Genomic DNA, 22,808 nt, shown 5'->3' with positions numbered 1-22,808 from the left:
ATGGTAAGAAATGAGCTTCAAATACCTGAAAATGCAATAAAATATATATATTAGCTGCATAAATGTATAAAACCATGTTACTATTAAACATATTATGAATTCATTCTACTTGATGGAACAATATTTTTAGGTTAGTTTTTTTTTATTTTACAAACAACAGCCATTAGTTATTATTATTGAATCAATGCAGTTAACAATTAGTAATTATTGAATAAAGATGTTACAGTAAACTAGTTTTAATAAAATTTGAATAAACTTACTCTTGAATTTGTTGTTCGAATAAAATTTTTTCGGCAAATAGCCTTTATTCACTTTTCTATCAACGTAGTGTCTTTTGGAAATGACAAAAGATGAACTTTAGGATCCCTTGAATACTTCCCATTGCAGTTTGGTATATTACACATGCCACTACCACTTTTTTAATTAAATAGATTTTATTTGAACGAGAAAACACAAGCACGCCGCTCTGGGTTTGTTTGTAAACAAACAATGGCGTCGCGTCCTGTCACGCAGTTGCGTTGATTTGTTTGCCCCCATAGTTTATTATTCGGCAGATGGCAGCAATATCTTGCAAGTTGGCTTCGTATCAACAAGCTCAGTCTCAACATTAAAAAATCGAATTACATAATATTTGGTAAAAAGCGAGATATTTATCTCAATATCGCACTTGAAAATGATTATCTTGAAAAAACTGATTTGACAAAATATTTGGGAATCTACATAGATTCACAGCTCTCATGGATTCACCATTTTGATTATGTTAAATCTAAAATCTCTTCAATCACTGGTATAATGCGTAGGTTTAGGGGAGTTCTTCCGATTTCACTTCGCCGTGCAGTGTACTTTTCAATGATACACTCTCATATGGTATATTTGTCGTGCATCTGGGGATTTGCCACAAAAAAGTGTGTATCAGAAATACAAGTAATACAGAATATAGCTATAAGAAACATATACGGTATACCAATGGAAACGCATGTCAAAGACATTTACAAACTTACTGACATTCTCCCATTTTTGGTCATACCGTATTATGAGATTGCAAAAACGGTGCTTCAAGGTGTGAATAAAGACTCTCTGACTAATATTGGCTATACCTTTAATCGTGACGTCCATCATTATAATACGCGACAGCGTCAAAATATTCACGTACCTGGATCACGCACGACAAGGTATGGTCTAAGGTCTCTGCTATACCTTGATTGTAGTGAGTACAACAGGCTACCGGAGTCCTATAGAACGTCAATAAATAACTGTATTCATTTAAAAAATAACTACTTGAGAAGGTACGTGGAGGGTGAAATTTAGTCTTAAGTTCTTTTTTCCCTTAAATATTTCTTTCTTGCAATATGTAAATATAAACATTTTATTTTTATTATGGATTGTTTAAAGGATGGCAAGCGGATGTATGATTTGTATCATATATTTGCTTGCTATCTTATTTCAGTTTTTATGTACATAATATTACTTGTTACTTTATTACTATTTGTCGCTATATTATTATTGTTAACGTACCTATATGTAAATATTTTTCTGTCCCAAAATGAGTTTGTTGTAACTCCTGGGAGTACAAAAAAAAATTTGTATGATTAAATAAAAAAAAAATTAAAAAAATAGTCGTGCGCAGACCTGTATGTAGATCGGTGTTGAGTGGACCAACGTATTTTTTTTCCTCTTTATTGAGACCTTTTACCATGATAATATCGGCCGAAAACAAATTACACTAATTTACAAGTTATAATAATGAGCATGATATAAATAGAAAAAAACCATAAAGGACATTAAATAAAATGTTCGCAAACATAAAAATCATACAAATAGGTACTATAATAATAATTATTGTTGATAACGCGCTACCGGTGTCGTGTTATAGTTCAGCTGTAGTCACTAGAGCGCACGGTCCCGTTCACCGGGTATGAGGCAGTGGAGACTAGGTGATCCAGATGCGTCTCGTCAAGGCTGGAGATTTCCTTAGAAATGCCTTTTACTCGAGGTTAAAATATCCAATCCACCTTGATCAGGAGTCCATAGTGAGAGAAGTTCAAAATCGAAGTCCGGGGTGAAGTGAAGTCGAGTAGAAAGCCGGGTCGGGGGGTAGATACTAAAGATAAGTAAATGCTAAATTGCTAAGTTCTAGCCAGGGTTGAGTGATTTACATTTAAATATTTAAATTTACACATTTGTTAGCACTATGTTTTTCTTCACTTCTGGGGTGATATTCCAAACGTTCTCGCGGCCGTAGAAAAAGCTTTTATCTGGTGTACTTACAAAATATACGCGATATAACAATGTTTTCTACGGCCGTGAGAGCGGTTCATTCAAATGCGTAATTGCAGAACTCGGTTGTCAGCTTCGACCATTAGAAGTTGGATTGTCTATGACTAACAAAAGGTGTGGATGCGTTTGTCAGTTGTCGTGTATTTATAAAAGTGATTTGTGAATTATAACAAATCACTAGTAATTTAGTGAAATCCGTGACAAAATCATTTTATTTAGAGCTGTGAATAATTAAAATAAGTATTAACTAGTTTATTTAATTTGTATACTAGTTTATCCTTAACCTTCCACTCAGGTAACAATACAATCTGATGTATTATTTTTGTCTTGCCTATTTTATTGTTCTATTTTTTAAAAAAAAGTTTTATTTGTTTTTATAAAGATGAATGATATAGAAAAACCTCCAGATCCTCCAGATGGGTCAAGTTCTGACTCGTCTGGTGGCACAATGGAGACTGTCCGGACGCCACTGGATTTGTAACTGTGGTCTCAAGGGCCAAAAAACAAAAGTTAATAAAAACAAGGAAGTCGAGTTCTGACTCAGACCGCGTCCTTCCAGTCCTTCCTCATAAATCCCCCAGCTCACGACCAATTGTTCCTGCAACCCCAACTACAGTGCAGGATACAATCATAGTAACACCAACCACCACTCCTCCAAACAAAACACAATCCCGCATGTACAACGGAATAGACCGAGCTCCGGTCATCGTATATGTCACCAAATTCCAGGTAGATTATGACACCCCAACCAACCTTTACGTCATTGACTTTGGTCGTTTCCTTCAGAAGATTAATATCCGGACGGTCTGGAACGGAATTAAATCTGTCGGCCGTAACCGTGTGTCTGTGAAGTTTAAGACAACGAACAAAGCCAACTCGTTTGTCAAATCAGAAATTTTGAAAACAGCGAAATATAACGCATTTGTACCCACTTTCCAGGTTACGAAATAGGGTGTAACCAAAGGTATTCCCTCAAACTGGTCTAAACAGGACATAGCAGAGACGAAGAAGCAAATGAAGCAAGTGAGGCTGAGCCTCACTAAAAAATAATCACCAGTACCTAATATGTATTTTAATTCGCATTATATCAACATATTATGAAGATAAAAAACTCCCAACAAATATAAAAATGATCAAAGATGCCTAGGTGTTTTCACAAAAATGGCGGTTTATAAATTATCAATATATATAAATTTATACAAACATGAGCCGTACTGTGTTATTTACTGTAGGTACCTACTTTATTTACGTGTATTATACTTATCCTTAAAATCTGAGCTTCACCAGAAATTTGTTATCAAAAACGCCACTGGGACATAGTACAGAATGCCGAGGTACCCCACGGGTTTGGTAAAGTAATAAAGTCTTGACGACAGAATTATCGATCGAGAACAGGTGACGTAGTCGAATGGAAACCTTCCCGCACGGTTGTCCCGACTTTCGACTCCAAGGCACTCCTATTCCACATCTCAATGTTCAATGTCTCACTCTCCGTAGAGCTCTACGTGTTTCCGACCATCCAGTACTAAGAGTGCTTTAAATTTAGGCACACAAATACTATCTGCAGATCTTCCGCACGCTGCTACAAATGTAGCTCCCCACATAATGGGGAGACCTGCACTGTAGCGGAGAATGCGCAAAAATGCCTAAACTGCTCTGGAAATCATTCAGCCATCAGCAAGATATGTCCAGAGCTGAAAAGGCAACAGAACATCAAGCATACAATGGCTGATAAAAGCATCTCGTATGTTGAGGCTTCTAAGATGTTCGGAAGAGCAACGGTTTTCTATGCAGAAATCGCTTCCAAAGCGCCAATTCCTCAAAGACCCAAAGATCATGTTAAATCTTACCCGTCAGTGTCTTTCCAGAAATCAGTGGAGAGGAAGTCGAAATCAGGAAAAATTCTCTTTAAATCCAATACTCCCAAACCTGGTTCCTCCCTCCCATTTTTCCCGAATGGACAACTTCCATCTGGGTCCAATGGAGGTGCTTTCCCCAGCACAGTCTCATCACCCAATACATCGTTAATCTCCACACTCCTTAATCTACTTCTCGCACTCCTTCAGAATAATCCTGAAATACCGTCCAACATTGCCCACCAACTTCAATATATTTACTCAATTTTAAATATTCACAATTACTTCTCCGATGAGGATTCTACAGTGGAACGCCCATAGCCTCTTAAATAAAATAAAAAATCTTCTTCATACCCTGCAAGAAGAATCTGTCATTCTCGCGGCCATTTCGGAGACATCGATGATCCCGGGATCTAATGCCAGGTTCCGGGGGTTCTATTGTCTCCGGGATAATCACGGTGATGGGAGGAGTGGTTCTGCCCTTCTCATCAAAAACTCTCTTCCCTTTACCTCTGTCAACGTCAAACCTGCAGGTTGCCCTTTTCAAGTGACATCTGCAAAAGTTAATGACTTGACTATCCTATCCATCTATATTTCCCCATCCTCCAATGTCAATGCTCCTCTCTATGTTCCAAAAATTGACTCCCCCGTTTCTTGTCTTTGGAAATTAAATGCTTATCATTCCCTACGGGGTGCTCCAACATGTGACAGAATAGGAAGATACATTTTTGATCTTTTAGATGAGGTGAACATGTGTGTTCTTAATCATAATTCCCCAACTCGTCTCCAACTCCCAAACCATTGACCCAGTGTTGTAGATTTATCAATCTCTTGCGCTAGAATATCATCATCACTGCATTAGGCAATCAAAGAAGACACTCTTGGTAGTGACCAGTATCCAATATTGGTGGATATCATGTTAATAACTCATAATCATGCTAATAACTGGAATGAGTCTCCCTATTGGTACCAGTTTAGAGATAGAGGCTGGTTGGATCATAGCTTTAGTTCAAATGAATTGAAGGCTGTTCCGATACGGCTTAAGGACTCAGCTCCAAGGATTGACGGTATCCTATATAGTTTCATTCAACACAATAGTGATCCTACTCTCTCCTATATCCTATCACTGATCAATATGATCTTTGAATCAGGTAACATTCCCCCTTTATGGAAAACCCAATCCATCATTCCTATCCTTAAACCTAGCAAAGACCCAAATGTTGGTACTTCCTACCGCCCCATAGCCCTATCCTCCACACTGTTAAAAGTTGCGGAACATATAGTGAGACAACGCTTGGACTGGTTTGTGAAGAGCTCGAAAATTCTCCCAGTCTCAATTTGGATTTCAGAAAAGAAAGAGCATCATTGAAAGCGTATCGGTTCTGACATGCGATATCAGAGCCGCTCTGACAGATAAAGAATTCCTAATCAGTGTCTCTCTGGACATAACTGGAGCGTATGACAATGTAATTATACATATTCTGGAAGCTAAAATGCTAATGCTACGAATTGGAATCCCGCGAAAGCTCACTTCTTTTATAGCAAACTTGATTCTCTCCAGAAAGGTAGAAATCAGTGCTCGCGGTCATACTGTGGTGGAGAGAGAGTTGAGCCTGATTCTCTTTAATATCTATATGCATGGCATCAGCGGAATTGTTCCCTCAGAGACAAGTTTTCTTCAGTACGCGGATGACTTCTTTATGTATGCATATGGGAAGAACCTAAAGAATCTGGAAAATGTACTAAATTTAGGTATGAGAAATATCAGGAATTGGTTTGTAGATCATGGTTTAGACCTGTCGACTGGTAAAAGTAATGCCATAACCTTATCTAGATAGCGAAAAATCCCAACCATAAAAATTCAGCATGGAGATGAGATAGTCCCTTTTACGATCCAGATTAAGTTCTTGGGAGTAATTCTGGACACTCATCTTACATGGAACTCACACATAAATCATATGGTAAATAAGTTTCCAGCCGGATTGAATACGTTAAGAGGAGTCTCGCGAGTATGGTGGAGGAGCCACCCTTTTATACAGACTTTTTTATACTGCGTATATCCGGAGCCATTTCGATTATGCCTCGTTCCTTTTAGAACCATGTTCAAAAAATAATTTCCAAAAACTCGATCGGATCCAATCCCAATGTCTGAGACTAGTCATCGGAGCAATGAAGTCCTCTCCAATTAACACTTTACAGGTAGAGACCTCTGATGTCCCACTTGGAACGAGAATACAATATTTGGCGGATAGGTTTTTGCTAAAATGCTCCTTCCAAAAGAGTAACATGCTCCTTAAAACAGTAAAATCCCTCTCTGACAGTGTGACGTCATCATTTTTCTGATCCCATAAACGGCTTCCGTTACTTGTCAACAGCTTTAATTTTTACTAATCTTTTGAATTTAACATTAACCCTAAAGACCTTCTTCCCCTTAACCGTTTTCCATTTAAAGTTTCTATATACGCCCCAAATATTGAACTCACATTTGAAGTTAAAAGCCACCTACAGCCCCAGTGTACATTCAACTGTGTTCGGTCGTCAAGATGGATAGGTTGGAGAATTATCTACACTGGTAGATCTCGGTCAGATTCCCCAACTTACACGGGTGCGGCCATATATTGTGAAGACGACGACTTTCAAAAATTGTACAAATTGCATAAGAATGCGTCAGTATTAACAGCGGAATGTATTGCAATCCGAGAAGCTGTCAAATACGCTTTGAGCTCACAATATAGCTAGTTTCTTATCCTGTCAGATTCCCTGAGTGCCTTACAAAATATCTTATCCCGAGGACGAACTCTGCGTGGATAGTCGATTTCTTCTTTCTTTGTTAGAGGCATCCAATAAAAGCACTTTTATGTCTTAGATCCCTAGCCATTGTGGGTATTCCTGGTAACGAGAGGGTGGACGAGTTAGCAAAGGAGGCGGTACATTCCGGAGATCCTGCCTATAATAATAATATTTGGCTGATTTATATAGCGCCATTTTTGTAAAAAATCACCTCCAGGGCGCTTTACAATTGTATACCTAAACTTACATTCTAACCAAACTAAAGTGATATATTATATTTCCAGATTTAAAATTGAGGGTATGATGGTCTAAAGAAGTGGAATTTTAGTTGGGATCTGAACTGACTGGGACTGGCAATGATTCGTAAGTTTGAAGGCAATTGGTTCCAGGCAGAGGGGCCGGCGGCGGAAAAAGCACGATCTCCAAATTTAGTGTTTGGGGAGCGCCGGATTTCGACAAGTTTTCCTCTTCCTGAATCAAATGCTGACCTAAGAGTAGATTTTCTTTGATATTTGTATTTTCCCTAATACAAAGGTCCGATAGGTATTTTGGAGCCATTTCATGAAGGGATTTGAATACTGTCCAGCAAATGAATACTCGGTGGCCTCCGTGGTGTAGTGGTCAAGACGCTTGACTCACAGACGGAAGGTTCTGGGTTCGATTCCCGGTGAGTAAACAAAAATTAAATGTGATTTTTCTCAAGCCTGGGTGTTCTGTGATGTAATTCACCGCTGTAATTGGGCCTCCTGGCCTGTTGTGGTGCAAAAATAATATAAAATAAAGCTTGTATTTTATTCTCTCTGGGCTTTTTAATTGGGCTGGGAAGATGTTGTGAGATGTGAAAATATTTTTTTACTTCTGTTATAAGCTTTGCTGCTGCATTGAAAACAGATTGAAGTTTATTAGTTTGATATTTTGGAAGATTTGCGTATATTCCATTACAGTAATCTAGACGCGAAACGACATAAGCATTTACAAGAGCTTTAGTTGCATCTTTAGAAATATTTCTCCGCACGGATTTGATCTGTCGGAGATGGAAGAAACTAGCACTTACTGTTTTATTGACCTGAGTATGAAAAGAAAGATCTGAATCTAAATGAACACCCAGTAGTTTAACATTTATATTAGGGGTAAGATCACAACCTGTGATTAAAATTGGAGATCGCTCGAAAAGGTGTTGCGGTTTTTTGTCGCTGTCAATAGAAGCTCAGTTTTAGATGAATTGAGTTTGAGTCTATTTGATGACATCCAGTTGTTGACGGTTTGGATGCATTGAGACACACGATTTTTTTAACTGTTTATATCTTGAGGAGAGCAGTAGAAATAGATTTGTTGGTCATCCGCATAACAGTAAGAAAGTAATCCGAATGAGTGAATAATTTTGGACACATCGTTAATGAACAGTGTGAAGAGCATTGGACCAAGCACGGAACCTTGTGGGACGCCAGATTTAAGAAGGGTAAATGAAGCCTATTGTAATTACCTACCACTAGGTGATCTCCTCGATATGACAAAGGAGAAGCAACTTCGCACATGGCAAGAATATTGGGTAGCCTCCTCCCAAGCCAAGGGAAGACACCTTTTCCAATTGAAACCAAATGTAACAGAAAAGCTTAGGTTCTCCAAAATGATTCTGAATGAATTTGAGACATCTTCTATATGCAAAATGCGTATTGGACATTGTTGTAATAGTTCTCATTTGTTTAAAATCCATTTCCGGGACTCTACTATGTGCAAATGTCAGCTTAAGGAGGAAAATCTAAATCATGTTTTCTTTGGATGCCCCATAAATAATTGTTATCCTGAGTTCCTATCTGACCTCTCCAAAATCAGCGGCCTATTCCCTTCTAATATTTTAACTCTCCTGTCCCCACCCAATAAACACATATTTAAAATTTTATTTAAATATGTAGTTATAAATGATATTAAGTTTTAAATAACTTTAAATCATTATGTAAAGTGTATGTAATATTAAATACAAACACACTTAATTAAATGTATAGTACTAACACATGTGTAAATATTTAAATAAGTCAATCTCAAACTTGACACTGGCTAGAAAACCCCAGTTTGGGGTGAAAAAAGCCAAAAAAAAACTAAGAAGAAGAAGCTGCAACCATTTTTTCAATACCACTATTTCCAAACACGTCTTCGGTTTATTTCGCATTTGGTCTATGGTATACGTCGTCGCATCGTTGCTTTTCACATTTCGTTGAGACTTCATTCCATAGACTAATGATATATTTTAGGTTTGCTCCGGTTTGACGTGTAGTGTGTGGTTTGTGGTTTGACCGTTTGACAGTGATATGTACCTAATTTAATCTGTGCCAGAATCCAGAATGTCTCCGTGTATATATACATGCTTAGTCTATGATCTGTGCGTTTGACGTTGCGGTTGGACGAAGATTAGCGATCCATTGACTAGACAATATTGTTGCTGTTGCATTAGTTAAACCTTACCTGTGATTTTAATAGTTAATTCTGTTTGTGGTAACCGAGCCGTGGCCCATTGATCGTTTAGAAATGAACGAGTGCTGTGGAAGTGGCGGATACGCCGGCTCAGCCTTTGTAGACATTATTAAGTCTGCTTCGTTGACATTTCAAGAATTTGACATTCGCGATTACTTCATACTTATTGTCGGAGTTTTCATTTTATTTTGCTTGGTAATAAGTTTGGTGCCTAATTTAAAAATTATTTCTCCGGACCGCACACAAAAAAACACATAAAGATGATTTAAGTGAGTATTTTATAATATTATATAATTTTAAAGAACATTTATTATTTATTTTGCACCACAACAACCCAGTAGCTCAATCACAAATAACTATCGATGCGTTTAAAAACATGCTAAGCATTTAAGGCAACAGAAGGCCCAATTGCAGTGGGAATCACAGCACAAATCACCCAGACTCGCATTTAATTTTTGTGTTTCTACCGGAAATCGAACCTGGGCTGGTATTCCAAACGCTCTCGCGGCCGTATTATCTCGTGTATTTACATACAAAATACACGAGAAAAACTGTTTTCTCGTGCCGCGAAAGTTGTTCAGAATAGCACCTCAGTAGCTCAATCACAAATAACTATCGACGTGCTAATAAGCGACGCGACAATTTAACAATTTCTCACTATGGTTGTTTATCGTATTCGCGATCACAATGCAACATCAGTGAACACCTAATATTAAATGTCAAAATATTTTCGTTTCGCGACGTATAATCCTGCTGCGCAATCACATATTTGAATTTCACCGGTGTAAATGTGGAAAATATTCCAAAACTGCTATTCTTATTTATCACGCTATTTATTGCATTTAGCCGGCGGTTGACAAGCCAAATGTCAAGAAAAGCAGTCGCCATAGTAATTGTAATTTAATTTGAACTTTTTTGCATTAGATACTCCTTACTATTTTGCAAATGCAATATGTTGTATTAATTTGTATAGTAAACGCCGATTTTTCTCCAATGAACTGTATTTATTTACGAGGAAAACAAAAAACAAACCGACACGAGCGTTAACTTAGAGATTACACACGCTTTGACTTATGATTGCGATAATTTAGACATGTTAGCATGTTTTTAAGCACGTCGGCATCGATAGTTATTTGCGATCGAGCTACAGGAAGCTTTCGCGCGTATGTCCAGTATCTCGCCGTCTCGATATCCATGCAATAATCACCGATAGGTTAGCGATGATTATGATTAGGTACAGTGGATCGCAATTTTATAAGTTTTACCTCTGGAAAATAATACTTATGAGTTTCGGTTCAGTACGAGCATTTATTATAATTCATTCTTTCAATTATACACTATTATGGCAAATAAAGTACATATTACATTTATGAATATTGCTGGCAGAATAAACCTGTCGCGAAACATCTTTGTGTTATTCTTGTTTATTTGTATGTTTGTGTGCATATTGTTATTCATTGTCTTTTCTGATTTTGTTGTTTCTATGCTCATTGTAATTTGGCCGATATTATAACTCGGTAGAAGAGTAGAAGGCCTTAGTAAAGGGGAAAAAAACATATAGTTATTTTTAAGTACCTCATTAAGAATAAACAAAAGAATGTCGTCGATATCACTGAAAAATGCCCATCTGCAAATTTCACTGAAAAAATAATACGAGAATAAAATTACACAGGTGCCTCCCTATCTCCCATTTTGTGTCGAGGATTGTCACGCGTTTTGTTTATGTTTAGAGACATTATAAATATTTTAATCTCTCACTAGAGTAAAACTCCGTTGTGCACCCCCACACTTCGATTGTTAGCAATTAATGTATATATTTCCCGACTAAGTTCTTACTAGGAATGCTGGGCTACCAATCATTGTTGGGGAGAAGGGATATTCATTTGGGTGTTCACTTTTTTCAACTCATCGGTGGTCGCATACATAATTCCGATATTCTGAATGAATTCGGTCTATTTGTCCCTGATCTTCGACAAAAGAAACACAGGTTGTTCTACCTCTCACGATGCAGAACCAACCTGCCAATGGTTATGCCGGTAGGTAGAGCAATCGTGTTATTCAATCGTATCGCTTCGGATGTCGATATATTTCATGGCAGTGGGATTTCTCTTAGGAGGGCAATATCCAAATTGTAATATGTATGTCAATTTTACATGACTTTTCTTTTCTATTTAATAAATCTTATATGTAAATTTTGTAATGTGTTGATAATTAATTGAATACTCTGTAATTTTCTCAATGTAACTAAAAATAAATAAATGAAATTAAGTACAGGTAAACGTCGTTTTGCGCCGCACTATGGAAAATGGTAGAACAACACCAAAGTTGCTACTGACACATTTTAATATATTTTTCAAATAGTTATATAGTCAAATTATAAAAAAAATGATAGAATTTTAAATTAAGTAAGTATCATATATATATTTTAAATGCCGCAAACTGTATTTTTTTACGGATGCCATTTTGAATCTGTTCACTTCATCACTTTAAAAGTCAATTTCTTATTGAACTTTGGAGGAATAGATATAAAGTATAATACAAATCTGAAAAGTTCATTCTTTAAACATTATAAGACATCTAAAACATTTTTTTTTCTTTATATAAACATTGAAATAATTATACAAAAAAATCATATAAAAAATATGAAAAAATAAGTTCATCGAGACTTTTGAAAGTCATCCACGTCTCCCCACGCTTAAAATCTTGTTTTGCAGTGTAGGTATTCATAAAAAACATTTATAAAAATTAGCTGCTAAAAGTTGCTAATCACGAAGTTATTGCGTAAAATGTGATACATGTCAGAAAACTGAAAACCGCTATCTATGGCGGTTTCAAATATATGACTCAAATGTACGACTATTTATTTAAAATATTTTTGAATTAGTATGTTATTCATTATTGAATGAATTATTTATTAATATTATTGATAGGCATTTGTCATTTTTGCACTCACGTTGCGTGTGAAAAATGTAAAAACGAGATGACAAAACTGCTATTTATCTTAAAGTATATAAAGAGCTACTTTTTGCATACATTTAATATAATTATACAAGCCTTTACTTGTTACAAATTTATAATAAACGTTATTTTGTTAATTCTTTAAAATGACTACTTTCAAGAGTACTAAACGTGATATAATACTACCCTACATCGAAGGAGGGAAAACATATGAGGCATTATTGAGAGTTTTCAAAGAAAATTATCAAATCTCTGAAGACAACATATGTTTTATCATCAATGATATTCATAACTGATTGAATTATAATTTATTCATAATTGATTTATAACTCCATAATTGTGCCTCATATAAATTATTGTAGTAGTATTTTGTTTTTGGCAACTGAAGGGGCAAAAAATAAACTTACTGTTCTGCAGAATTTATGAGAGTAATTTTGAGAAAAAATAAATACACCAGAATAAAGTTTATGCTGAAACAAGCAAAAATTATGACAGTACGTCAACTAATATATTTTAATGTAATGTTTTTTGTTCATAAAATGATTAATGGTTATACCTCAAAAGAGTTGACTCAAAAGGTTTTTTCTAATCAATGTGAACATGTATATAAAACAAGAAATAAACATGAAGTAAGACTACCATTTCGTAGGAAAACAAGTACACAGAACTCATTGATGCACCAAGCTGTACAGTTATATTATAAGGAAATACCATTAGAAATAAGAGAGCAAAAAAATATTATTTCATTTAAATGTCAATTAAAAAAACATGTGTTTAGCAGATAAGTTTTAAAAAGTAATCTTATTCGTGTTAGCTTTATAGAAGTTTTCTTTTTAAGTGTACGTATATCGTTTGAAAAATGTTAATAATTAGTATATGTTTTAATAATAATTAGATATAAGTTAATATTAGGACATTCATTATTATGTTTGTACTATTTAAAGATAAAATAAATAAAAAAAACGACATATTATTTCCACTTTCAATAAACGATGGACGGCATCTTCACGGATTGAGAATGTATTTTTAATGAAAAACAGTGATTGGTTGAATTCAGAATATTTAGTTGATTTACCTAATTCAGAAGACGCTACAGTCGACTCCTCATCATCAATTTCTTCTGGAAAACTCGAAAGGCCGTGCGTATCTTTTGCAGACTCGTCACAATCCAGCAAAAAAGAAAAAATACCATACTACTTAATGAATATGGATTTGAGCACATCTACAATGCATTTCTTCAGGGATTACGTTCGATCGGAGAAGGAACAGAAGTAAAACTTGTGAAAACATTAAGATTTGCTGACATTAAAAATAAGACTTTATATTTGACTAAAGTGACTGTTAGGCCTGAAGATAAAAATTCTTATCAATACGGACTGTCTACATTACATGCCTGGATTCGTTGTATGGAAATGATACTACATATTTCGTACAACCTTTCTTTTAAATCATGGTCAGCCACAAACGAAGAAAAGAAACGGCTAAAGCAAGAAAAGAAATCTCTGGTACAAAAACGTTTTCGTGACTAGCTAGGGTTGATTAACGACCGACCACGACAAGGAAGTGGTTACACCAATGATGGTAATACCAATGATGGTAATACCGCCAGAAGATTTTTTCAAAATGTACACTGCTCTGCTGAAATTACAGGAGTAGATGCAAATTTGATTCACCGACTTTACATAATTCTGCAAGCTCTTTCATCTGGTGTAATGATAAACGCTGAAAAATTTGGCAGTTATGCTATGGAGACTGCCAGGATTTATGTAAGTAAATATGAATGGTATTATATGCCATCGTCCGTGCACAAACTTCTGATTCATGGAGAGAGTATCATTAAGCATTTTGCAATACTTCCTATTGGTCAACTTTCAGAAGATGCCCAAGAATCCCGTAATAAGGATTATAAAAAAAATTCGTCCGCATCATGCTAGAAAATGCTCTCAATCAGCTACAAATGAGGATGTATTCCATACTCTTCTTTATACGTCTGATCCGTACATTACCAGCATTAGAAAAGAGTATAACAAAATAGTGAGAGAACTTGATGAAGATACCCTAGAGCAGTGTTTCCCAGCTTTCTTTATGCCATGCCCCACGTCTTTTCAAAAGTCAGATGCCCCACCGGCATTTTTTTTACGTTAACCGCAGGTACATTTTCAAATCATTTTGTAATATTTCTGTAAACATATAAACCCCTATTAAAATGAAATAAAACCTATTCTAATACATATACTATAACTGAAATTATTACAAAACACAAATTTAAAATTTAATTAAGTAGAATAAAATAAAAATGTAAACAATCATAAAACACGAGTGACAATTGAAATTGAGTACAAACACACACACATCTTGACGCCTAATTCATGGTTAAATTCAGTTACGCTTGCTACTAAGAAATTTGATGTCTGGATTTTTTTTTTTACATTTTTTTTGGCACCATAACAGGCCAGGAGGCCTAATTACAGTGGTGAATTACATCACAGAGCACCCAGGCTTGAGAAAAATCACATTTTTAATTTTTGTGTTCTCACCGGGAATCGAACCCGGAACCTCCCGTGCGTGAGTCAAGCGTCTTGACCACTACACCACGGAGGCCGCACGGATCGAACTCTCTTAGTTAATTTCAGTCTTAGGTCCCCTCTATCCTCTACCCTCTATACCTCTATTAGTTTTATCCAATCGATTTGGCTTTTTAATGAGTAAATCGCTTATGGCGCTAAAACCACAATCCACCAAGTAAGATGAGGGAAAGGGTAACTCGTTTGTTGGTAAACTAAAAATCTGGAACGCTTTCGTTTTATGCAATAGAGCTAAAGTCCTTCTCTAGTGAATTATTACTCTGAGCTTCACCCTTTGTTTTACTAGGGCTACTAGGGGAAATTTACTGATGGTAAAATGAATTAACAAAAGACTTCCAACCTTTATGGTCTCCTTGTTTTTTTTGTTGCCACTGATAATATTTCGAGAAAACCACCTCCGTTATCTCCCAGTACTGACAGCAAACCAAAGGTTTCCTAGGAAAGAAACGATTCAAGTATGCATTATTTTTAAAAACACAGTATTCATTAGCGTTTTTCAACTCACAAAAAAAATTCTAATTAAAACGTATCATTGAGATAATTGAAGTCACCTTTGGCAAAATCCTACTTCCTCCTCGACACTGTTTCCGCAGTAGAAACTCTAGTGAATATATACGTTCAAGGATTTCATTTTGTATTGAAAGTATAAAGCAGTATGATAAACATCATCCTTTGTGAGGTTCGCTCCGAAAAACGAAGTCAAGTCTTAGTATTCGCTCCCTGCTACTAAGAATGCCAATAATGGCACAAGTATAAACCTAATATTCAAGTCTCAGGATAAAGCGCAGAAAAGCTACTCTCGGATCTTCTTTTCCATCGTCTCGCTGAATGCTGAGCGTCGCGGTCCAATGGGAGGTAATGCGCTAGGCCAGTAATAGGTAATCTTTTTTCGTTTCAAACATTCTTATTTATTCCCGGAATCATCGTTTGTTCCAGTGTCAGTGTGGAGTGACTAATCAAAGTCTCTTACACCTGCAAAAATACATTATTTAGCTTATTATATTCATACCTATTATAAATTATAATCACTATAACATTATTATATACATTTTTTGAACGAACCGCTTCATAAAAATCTTCGTGTGGCGTGATACGTGCTAGGCCTCAGCTGATGAGCTGATAGATAACCTCAGTGACGTCTGTGACTCTAGTTCATCTTCTTATCACATTGTTGAGTGACGCGGTGTTTTTACTAAGCAGAGCAGAAGAACATATTAACATAAGAGTTTGTATTTTTTTTTTAATATGCGAGTTGTATTATTCTTTCACCTTGCTTGTAATATACAAGGTTTATATTTACTTCAAAGGGATAGTTATTTATTTGTTTACTTAAAAAAAAAAAAACTATCAAATTTACTTCAATGAAAAACTTTGTTTAGTTATTTAGTTAATATATTATGTAAGGATCGGGTGGGAGATTTCGGCTATGGCCTGTTTCAGGAGCCTCTCCGCATTTGCTCTAGTGATGAGAAAACCACAGAAAACTCGTCAGAAGAAGGCGGACTGTTGTAATTCGTTAACAGATCTTCCGATCCACTTGAAGAGTGTTCAGCATTTGGTGTCCTGCTATCATTGATACCATTTATTGCCTTTACTATATCTATCACGTATAATGTTACCTCTCTTGACAATTCCTTATGACTAATTACTACATAAACATCGTGTAAATCCTCATTTAGACTTATGCATCGCGCCTCCAGTTGCGTTCTCTGCAGGCTAAAAAAGGGGCAATGCATCAATAGATGGAAGACATCTTGGAGAGTAACATCATCGCATGGGCAAGTGTTGATCTCAGATATCTTGAATCTGTGTAAATAGCTCATAAATCCGCCATGTCCTGTCAGGATTTGTGTAAGTTAATATCCTGCACGCTGCAGTTTCCTGAATTCAAAAGCATGGTAAATAGATGGAAAAAAACATTTTCGTTACGTTTCCTGGGGGTTCTGCTAAACAGCGATCATTCCAGAGCTGTAAATTTCTGCATCTTATTTTTCTCTTAGCAAAACTTTTTGGAAAGTCAGCACAATCAGGAACTGTTTTTTTGAGAGTTGCTTCCCAAGCCTTTTCGTCAGTTCTTTCATTGCCAATTATTCCGCAGTGTTCTCGTATCCAGCCAATGTACACAATTTGTGATCGATTTTTTAATATCTGGATATCAGTTCGTATTGGATTCACCGAATTACGATCCGCAATCGCATGAATACATGATTTACAGTCTGTCAAAATCGTTATATGTTTCCATCTATTAGGCAATTTTTTTAAAACGTAAACTATAGATTCTCTAAAAGCGTATATTTCAGCCTGAAATACTGAGCAAAAGTGATCGAGTTTAAACTTCCTGGCAGGCAGTTCTCTTACGCCGTCTTAGGGTACAAATGCTGCACCTACTTTGCCATTTAAGAGAATGCCATCAGTGAAGATCCTCAATTCATCCTCTTTCATGTCAGGCAGCGTTTGGTCATTGAATCCATAGTCCATCTGGTATTGCTCCGCAGGATGAGGAAGGGAGAAAAAATTTCCGGTTCCCTGATAAAACCTGTCAGTTGGCAAGTCTTGCAGAGTGAGACTCTTCTTGACCTCATAAGCTTCTGCAAGCTCCTTGATTCTAAGATCGAGTGGCATGAAGCCGCTAAGAACCTGAGCAGACACCAAGGAGATTGTTCTATAGCCCTTGCAAGACCTGATGGCAATTTGTCTCTGAATAGAGTCTAATTTCTTTCTGTTATATTTTTTATTTACCGCATCTACCCACACACTTAAAGCATACGTAATCAGAGAATTTGTATGTTACTAAGATATTGGGATGTAGAGTAAAAGTTTGTACGTTACTGTGCAGGGCAGGAGAGCCCGTGCTCGATCGGAGAGACCGGGGTGGAGAGTGAGAGTGTGTGCGTTACTGTGCAGGGCAGGATAGCCCTCGCTCGGCCAAAGATACTGGAATGGAGAGTTACAGTTTGTACATTACTGTGCAGGGCAGGAGAGCCCGTGCTCGATCGGAGAGACCGGGGTGGAGAGTGAGAGTGCGTGCGTTACTGTGCAGGGCAGGATAGCCCTCGCTCGGCCGGAGAGACTGGAATGGAGAGTTACAGTTTGTACATTACTGTGCAGGGCAGGAGAGCCCGTGCTCGATCGGAGAGACCGGGATGGAGAGTGAGAGTGTGTACGTTACTGTGCAGGGCAGGATAGAACTCGCTCGGTCGGAGAAACTGGTTTTTTACTCGATCTTATTAGTATGAACCTTATTTTTGTAAACAGTTTAAGCAGCTGAACGGACTTCAGTGTTTGTAGGTAAATATCGAGTTGTATTGATGTACAATAGCATAATTGAGATTTAGAAATGTCCTCCAATAGTAGTTATTGCCATAGTCGCGTTGTGCCTCTGACGACTAATTTCCAAATTACGTAAATGTGTACCTATAAAAACTCTTATGCATTGTCACATGACATCTTTATATAATGTCTCTTACAGTATTTATGTAAACGAATTACTATGTACATACATATATTTATGATAATGTATCTACTTAATCTTTGTCTACTATGGTAATGCCTAAATTTCTAAACATGTTGATTTAATGTAAATTCTGGTAACATAAATATTTTATAAGCTGATATTACCCTATTGTCGCTTCACGCGTCACAAACATTGTTGTTTCGCCGGTTCGATTCAGAATTTGGTTTAGCAACGCCTGCGCCTTCTCACCCATGTTCATGTCCTGTGTCCTGCGTCCTGCGTCCTGCCGAGAGAGCTCCTGGAATAGTATCGGTCTTAAGTGCCACGGAGCGTTATTATTTTATCTAATTTATTCAATAAGGTTAACGAACAACGCATAATACGTTGGTATAAGAATCACAGGTTGTTACGTGTGTAGGCATTGTTCGTCGATTATATGAATTTGAAAACATTTACAAATAATAAAACACTTGTCGTGTTCCTCAACAAAATGCAAGAGAGACAGTATTGACATGTTTAGGAATAATTTCACGAAGATTATGAAAAGGAACGGTATAAGACCAAAGCCTAGTCCGACTCCAGGATTGACCTTAAACCGATCTGCTAACTTAGCACAAGTCTGTAGTTTTCGTTCGCATTATCCGATTGCGATTTACAGATATAAGGAGGTGTAAATGGACAGCTTCTATACAGTCTGGGCATATACAGAGCTTAGGTGGTTTAAGTTTTAACTCTACCCATTGATTAATTAATTTACCATTCTGCTTTTCAAACATTACATTCATTTTTCTTCAATTGATAATAGTAAAAATCTTTATTGAACACAATATATTATGCAATGTGATAAATACGAAAAAATATAACAAATGTATACATGGTTAAGGCTGTAGTCTGGTAAAACGAACGCAAAATTAGGAAATCATACGAATTTGCCATTTTAAAACTAATGTTTGTTTTCAATCGCGCAATAATAAAAAAATAAAACCAAATAAATTAGATAAAAACAATATTTTTTAAAGGTATTTTCATTAAAAAATAAATTTAAAAGTTTTAAAATATAATTTTAGACTGGCAGATTACGCCATTTCAAATTTAGACTAAACTTAGGTATCTGGGATCTCAATAAAGACTAAGTATTGAACTAAAATTTGTTGTAATAATCGTTTTCGGTAATCCTGGTCCGAAAGTCATAAAAAAGCCAATAAGATATTGTTTTAAATTGAATATTACAACCAGAATTATCTTCTTTTTTCAAATACAATTCTATAAAAAAAGGTTTCAACTAAAGTATTTATATAATTGATTTTTTTTTAAGTATTACCGAAGGCATTATTTTAAGTAGAAATAAAGGAAAATGACACAAAAATGTATGTGATTTAAAATGCTTGTATTTCTTTTCAAAAACAAAAAATTAAAATTTGTCCGTGGCCACTTTCATGTTCAATTTTTTATCTTCAAATTATTACAAAAAAAAATTAGTTCAATACTTAGTCTTTATTGAGATCCCAGATACCTAAGTTTAGTCTAAATTTGAAATGGCGTAATCTGCCAGTCTAAAATTATATTTTAGTTACATAAAACTTTTAAGTATTATTTTTAACAGAAATACCTTTAGAAAATATTGTGTTTATCTAATTTAATTTTTTTTATTATGGCGCGATTAAAAAAAACATTACTTTTAAAATGGCAAATTCGTATGATTTCCTAATTTTGCGTTCGTTTTACCAGACTACAGCCTTAAATGGTGGACTTATTGCCGCTAGTGATTTCTTACAGACTAACCAAAAACAGATAAAACATTTTTGAAAAGTCATGCTGTCTGCTTACATTATTTACATTAAATACATTTAAATTTATTCCGTTGCACCTTCCAAACAATCATTAGTACTATAAAAACATGTATTTATTAGAAGCACTTTTAACACTCTTGCTTTTTATTACAGCCATGCATATTTATTTATTTTGTTCATTAACGCCCAAAAGGCATTTACAAAACATAAAAATGAAATAAATGCTAACATACTAAATAATAAACACAGAATATACAGAAAAAATATGTGAAATTAGTTAGTATGGATATAATAAAAAGTTTTACAAAGTAAAAAAAAAAAACAATAACAAAGGTACCTATGCAAGAAAAAACAGTAAGCATATAACCAAAAAATGCAAAGATATAAGCTTATGAAATCAATTCATATGGGCCCTCTTTGAATAAATTAGTTTTTCGTTAATGGAATTTTTCTGTTAATTTTATGAATTACATCTAAAAGCCCTGTAAATGCGCAGATTCCGAGACAAGTTGAGAGAAGTCGCTCTCGCAGAAGAAGATAGATCGCCCAACAAGATGGACCAACTTGGTGACAGTTGCGGTGGCCACAGGAGGTCTACATTCTCCATTCGCAGGATCCCCGCTGCCACAACTCTGGTTAATAATACCGGGCGACTCCTGCCCTGTCCGCGTAATCTATAACACATATTAGTCTGTATGAAAGCGCTACAATTTACAAATATTAGTACGCAACGTGAACACCCGAGTCCTCTAAACAACAAATAAAAATAAATTCTCCACCGAATAATAATGGTAGCTTTGGATTCTCCGTATTATGAATAATTTTAACGTGTTTTTACATTTTGTTATAAATTTAAATAATGTATTGAAATATTTCGAGATTGTGATATCGATAGTAAGAAATTGAATTCAAAGTGGTCCCAAAACTTATACGACAGACGGGGACATCGTGTTAGTGCTGAATGTTTTATTTTTTCATTATTAAGGTACCTACAAAAGTAATACAAGGACGTAGACAAGTAAATGGAAATATATTTCGGAATAAGTCGAAACGTTATTCTCCTACAGTAATAATAAGCTAATGTATATTGTTTACAATAAACCCTGTTTTATTTCAGAACTGAATCTGAATTACCCGACACTCACCACGAGCACAATAATTTAAAATAGTTTTACCTTTTAAAATTGACTATAGTAATGCTCGAGTTGACGGAACGCAATGGGGAAACGACAGATATAAAGAAACGAATATCGGCGGGTAACAGAACATATTTCTCCTTGCTGCCAGTGTTCAAGAAGCGTCCGTAGGTAAACGAAGATTACCCTGTACATGACACATGGCCATTATCAGTGCCGCGTTGGCGTACGGATGTGAGGCACGGACAGTAAGGTCCGCTGAGATGCTGGACATATTTGAAAGGAGAGTTCTTTGCCGAATCTGTGGTCCCGCGAAAGATGGAGAAGAGTGACGCATTAGGCAAAATGCCGAATTGTATAGCATATATGAAGCCCCTAGTATCTCGACACACATAAAACTGCTCAGGTTGAGATGGGCTGGACACGTACAGAGAACGCCTGATGCGCGAGTAACTGAGAGAGTCGTGACTGGACATCCAGGGGGTAAAAGAAGGCCCGGAAGACCCAGACCGAGGTGGGAAGGATGACGTAAAAAAAGATGCCGCACAGCTTCTACAAGTTGCAAGTTGGAAGAGGGCTGCTGAGTACAGGCGGAGTTGGAGGCAAAAGTTGAAGGCTCGATTTGGGCTGTAGCGCCATCGAAGAAGAAGAAGATGCTCGAGTTGTGAGAAAGATGCCTGTGCATATTTCTCTTAACCCTACTCGCGGAAGTTAAAGGCTCTTTTCACACATGCCACGCCAATCCAACCGGCGCGGTCATTTTACCGGGTTCACCCTACAAAAAGTGACACGTTTTGTATGCGTTTGTAAGATGAACGCGGTAAAGTTACTGGGCCGCGCCGGGTGGATTTTTTATTTTAATTTTATTTTATTTATTAAAAGAAAACAAAAAAAATTTATACAAATAAACCAAAATTATTGGCTAATTATATTTTTCTATACATTACTAAATACAATGTCAAAAAAGAAAGAAAAAAAAGCGTACATTGAAATAGCCACTCCGCATTATTCCACACGTAAAAAACAAATAAAGTATTACAATAGTAATAAAATAATAAAAAAAAATAAAAGAAAAAGTTTTTTGTTTACTCGGAATTAAAAATCCTTTCGCTGGCGGATCCATACGGAGCTATCAGTCCTCCCTTCTTTCATACAAGAGAAAATAATTACAATATTAAAGTAAAGGTCACTTTTTTTTTTTTTTTTTTTTTTTAAAAAGAAATATTTGCGTTCTTATGATTTACCCAAATATTTAATTTTGAGGGCCATTCTCAACGAGTTGTAAATAACTCACTATTAGAAAATGGAATCAAGTTGGGGTAGAGTGGGATTCGAACCACGGACCTTTGGTCTGTGAGTCCGAGACACTAGCCACGGGACCACAACCCGACTAGCATAGCAGCAGCGTAGCATTTGGACACATTTAAATAAAGGAAATTATCATTGCAGTATTTAACGACCCTATCTAGGTCTCTCTGGAGGTTGTTAATATC

At 36.0% G+C, this 22,808-nt stretch overlaps 1 protein-coding gene across 1 annotated transcript in view; it reads left to right on the top strand.

Moving 5' to 3' along the window:
* Nucleotides 1-17,431: 17,431 nt before the first annotated feature.
* Nucleotides 17,432-22,808, top strand: part of Oatp74D (Organic anion transporting polypeptide 74D) — a 58,075-nt gene continuing 52,698 nt past the window's right edge. The window contains exons 1-3 of the mRNA XM_088243118.1: nt 17,432-17,621; nt 17,908-18,085; nt 20,676-20,848. Of these exons, the coding sequence (XP_088099244.1) occupies nt 17,432-17,621; nt 17,908-18,085; nt 20,676-20,848 (541 nt within the window). The remainder of the gene's footprint in view (nt 17,622-17,907; nt 18,086-20,675; nt 20,849-22,808) is intronic.

Source organism: Micrasema longulum, unplaced genomic scaffold, assembly GCF_059751315.1.
Source record: "Micrasema longulum isolate JH-2025_06_02 unplaced genomic scaffold, ASM5975131v1 h1tg000185l, whole genome shotgun sequence".
NCBI classification, from domain to species: Eukaryota; Metazoa; Arthropoda; class Insecta; order Trichoptera; family Brachycentridae; genus Micrasema; species Micrasema longulum.
The sequence above is the reverse complement of the archived record's forward strand: the minus strand, read 5'-3'. Positions and strand labels throughout refer to the sequence as shown.